General features: G+C 35.3%; 1 protein-coding gene across 3 annotated transcripts; it reads left to right on the top strand.

Moving 5' to 3' along the window:
* The first annotated feature begins 390 nt into the window (after positions 1 to 390).
* LOC131901013 (zinc finger protein 431-like) lies at positions 391 to 2,968 on the top strand. 3 transcript variants are annotated; one of them, XM_059252333.1, is made up of 4 exons: positions 391 to 460; positions 662 to 722; positions 1,855 to 2,087; positions 2,256 to 2,968. In XM_059252333.1, exons 1-4 carry the CDS (start codon positions 391 to 393, stop codon positions 2,966 to 2,968), a joined length of 1,077 nt encoding a protein of 358 aa, XP_059108316.1. The 3 variants fall into 3 exon arrangements, with proteins under 3 accessions (XP_059108316.1, XP_059108314.1, XP_059108315.1); XM_059252331.1 differs by having other exon boundaries at positions 1,855 to 2,968; XM_059252332.1 differs by having other exon boundaries at positions 1,939 to 2,968.
* The last annotated feature ends 539 nt before the right edge of the window (positions 2,969 to 3,507 follow it).

The following is a 3,507-nucleotide window of genomic DNA, read 5'->3' on the forward strand; positions in this document are numbered from 1 at the left end:
AAATCTTCTCTGTAGTTAATAATTGTTCATATAATTTCTCTGATGTGTGCTCAGGACTGTTGAAGTGTTTGCTTGTCTCTCTATCTCTGTTAATAGGCAATTCTCTTGCAAGGTGGTATCCTGTTCAGAGCATTCAAAAATAATAGAGGTCAACCTCCTATTCAGTTTATTTGTGAAGTAATTTGATTTCATTGTAATGTCTGAGTTATAGAATTCATGTAGCTCTAACCAGAATTTGTGGCTATATTCTCAAAGAAGCACACATTTACAATGTTGTATTATGCTTTTTATTTTATACATATGGTTGGCATATTTATGTATGGCATATTTTAGAATGCAGTGACCTATAATGATGTGCATGTCGACATCACTCAGGAAGAGTGGGCATTGATGGATCCTTCACAGAGGAATCTCTACAAAGGTGTGATGCTGGAGACCTATATGAACCTCACTGCTATAGGTAATACCATAAATTTTCCTTCACATTTTAAATAAAGGGACAACAGTTTCTTAGTTGTTGATGCTCTTCTGTAATTCTAATTGAGAATGAGAAAAAATGAGGTGAATAAATCAGATTTGGTTCTAAGGATCACTGAAGATAGTAATGTAAAATTTTCAGTATCCTGTAGTATTTCATACATTTTCTTTTCCTATATTTTAGGCTACAACTGGGAAAATCTTGAAGTTGAAGAACATTGTCAGAGTTCTCAAAAACATGGAAGGTAATTTTCTTGTAAAAGCTGATAGAAATGGGCCTCTGGATATATATAATTTATGTGGATGTTTTAATTAAATGAAGCAGTGTAAATAATTACAGCTTAAAATGCATTGATGATCATTAAATGCTCATAAAGACACATGGCAGGTATGTGAATTGTGTTTGGAAGTGATTCTTTTAAGAAGGAAGACAAAAAAATGCCTATGACAAATCACCATTTGAATAATAGCATCATCAAAGCTATGCTGTACAAATGGCAATCCATTTAGTTTCATATTATTTCATATTACAAAAGATATACTCATTGAATATGTAATAAGAATATATACACAACCTGGTAATAAGCAAATAGTCCATAGTATAGTTACTCATATAGTTGTTCTGTCTTTGCTAATTTCAGTTAAATAGGTAGTTAGAGTCAAGAGTAAAGGGGTGGTTGTTGTAGAGAAACATTATTCCCTATACCACATATTGATGAGGAACAGAAAGTCCAACTGTAAATGAAATGTGGAAATATTCTTGTTGTTATTCTTTCTTTAATAGTTATATCATATGTCACTTTGGATACCAGCCATAAAAGCATAAGGACATGGAAGAAGCAATGTACATCTCTCAATCTCAGAACACCTACAAGACATGTAGTAGTCCTGTGTTGAGTAAACTTGCTGAATGTGATTCAAGTTTACAAACAATTGGTTTTCCAGCTTCATTGAGAATATATGAACAAAAATACCCTAGAAAGGCCCTATGAGTTCTAGGACTGTGTAAATGCTTCTGTTTGTCCTGGTTCACTTTGAAAATGTAGCATGACTCACAATATAGGTAACTTTATCAATGGAACAAGTGGCATAAATGTCCAAATACTCCTAGTTCTCTTCAAATATGTTAAAAACCTGAGAGAACAATGATGCCACCAATATTAGCCAGGTAATAAAGGCTCTTACCATCAAGGCATATTCAAATATGCAAAGTCATCCTTAATGTAGGGGAACAACATGAGTGTAAACAAGTTAAAACCATAAGATCTTAGTTCTCTTTATACTTAGACCAAATTGTAAATTAATTCATGCAGATATAAATACTCAACAATGTACTGAATGTAGTAAAGCTTTTAAATGTTTCAATTATTCTTGCAGGCATAAAAGAAGTCATACTACAGAGAAATCAAATGAATATATTGAGTGTGGTAAAGCCTTTGAATATCATAGTCATCCTCAAAGGCATGAAAAAACACATACGGGAGAGAAACCCTATGAATATAATGATTATGGTAAAGCCTTTGTGCACCCCACTCATCTTCAAGTACATAAAAGAACACATACTGGAGAGAAGCCCTATGAATGTAATCAATGTGGTAAAGCCTTTACACAGCCATATAATCTTCAAGTACACAAAAGAACACATACAGGAGAGAAACCCTATAAATGTAATCAGTGTGGTAAAACCTTTGCTCAACATAGTGCTCTTTATTTGCATGCAAGAACACATACTGGAGAGAAACCCTATGAATGTAAACAATGTGGTAAAGCTTTTGGAAATTCCAGTCATCTTCAAGTACATAAAAGAACACATACTGGAGAGAAACCCTATGAATGTAATCAATGTGGTAAAGCCTTTACATGGCCATGTAATCTTCAAGTACACAAAAGAACTCATACAGGAGAGAAACCCTATAAATGTAATCAGTGTGGTAAAGCCTTTGCTCACCAGAGTGCTCTTCAACTGCATGAAAGAACACATACTGGAGAAAAACCCTATGAATGTAAACAATGTGGTAAAGCTTTTGTACAATCCAGTCATCTTCAAGTACATAAAAGAATACATACTGGAGAGAAACCCTATGAATGTAATCAATGTGGTAAAGCCTTTACATGGCCATGTAATCTTCAAGTACACAAAAAAACTCATACAGGAGAGAAACCCTATAAATGTAATCAGTGTGGTAAAGCCTTTGCTCACCAGAATGCTCTTCAACTGCATGAAAGAACACATACTGGAGAGAAACCCTATGAATGTAAACTATGTGGTAAAGCTTTTGTACATTCCGGTCATCTTCGAGTACATAAAAGAACACATACTGGAGAGAAGCCCTATGAATGTAAACAATGTGGTAAAGCTTTTGTACAATCCAGTCATCTTCAAGTACATAAAAGAACACATACTGGAGAGAAACCCTATGAATGTAATCAATGTGGTAAAGCCTTTACACAGACATATAATCTTCAAGTACACAAAAGAACACATACATGAGAGAAACCCTATAAATGTTATCAGTGTGGTAAAGCCTTTGCTCAACACATTGATCTTCAACCCCATGAAAGAACACATAGTGGAGAGAAACCCTATAAATGTAATCAGTGTGGTAAAGCCTTTGCTAAACACAGTGATCTTCAAAGGCATAAAAGAACACATACTGGAGAGAAACCCTGTGAATGAACTTAGTGTAGTAAAGCCTTTGCTTGTAACTCTCATCTTCAAAGGCATGAAAGAATATGTAGCTTGAGTTTACCTGCCTGACCCACAGTCACAACAAATCTCTTTCACCTGCCAGTCCCACAGCCTCAGACCCAACCAAGTAAACACAGAGACTTATATTGCTTACAAACTGTATGGCCGTGGCAGGCTTCTTGCTAACTGTTCTTACAGGTTAATTTAATCCATTTCTATAAATCTATACCTTGCCACATGGCTTGTGGCTTACAGGCATCTTCACATGCAGCTTGTCATCGTGGCGGCTGGCAGTGTCTCTCTCACTCAGCCTTCCACTTCCCAGCTTTATTCTCCTCCTT

Source organism: Peromyscus eremicus, unplaced genomic scaffold (assembly GCF_949786415.1).
Source record: "Peromyscus eremicus unplaced genomic scaffold, PerEre_H2_v1 PerEre#2#chrX_unloc_1, whole genome shotgun sequence".
Classification (NCBI taxonomy): Eukaryota; Metazoa; Chordata; class Mammalia; order Rodentia; family Cricetidae; genus Peromyscus; species Peromyscus eremicus.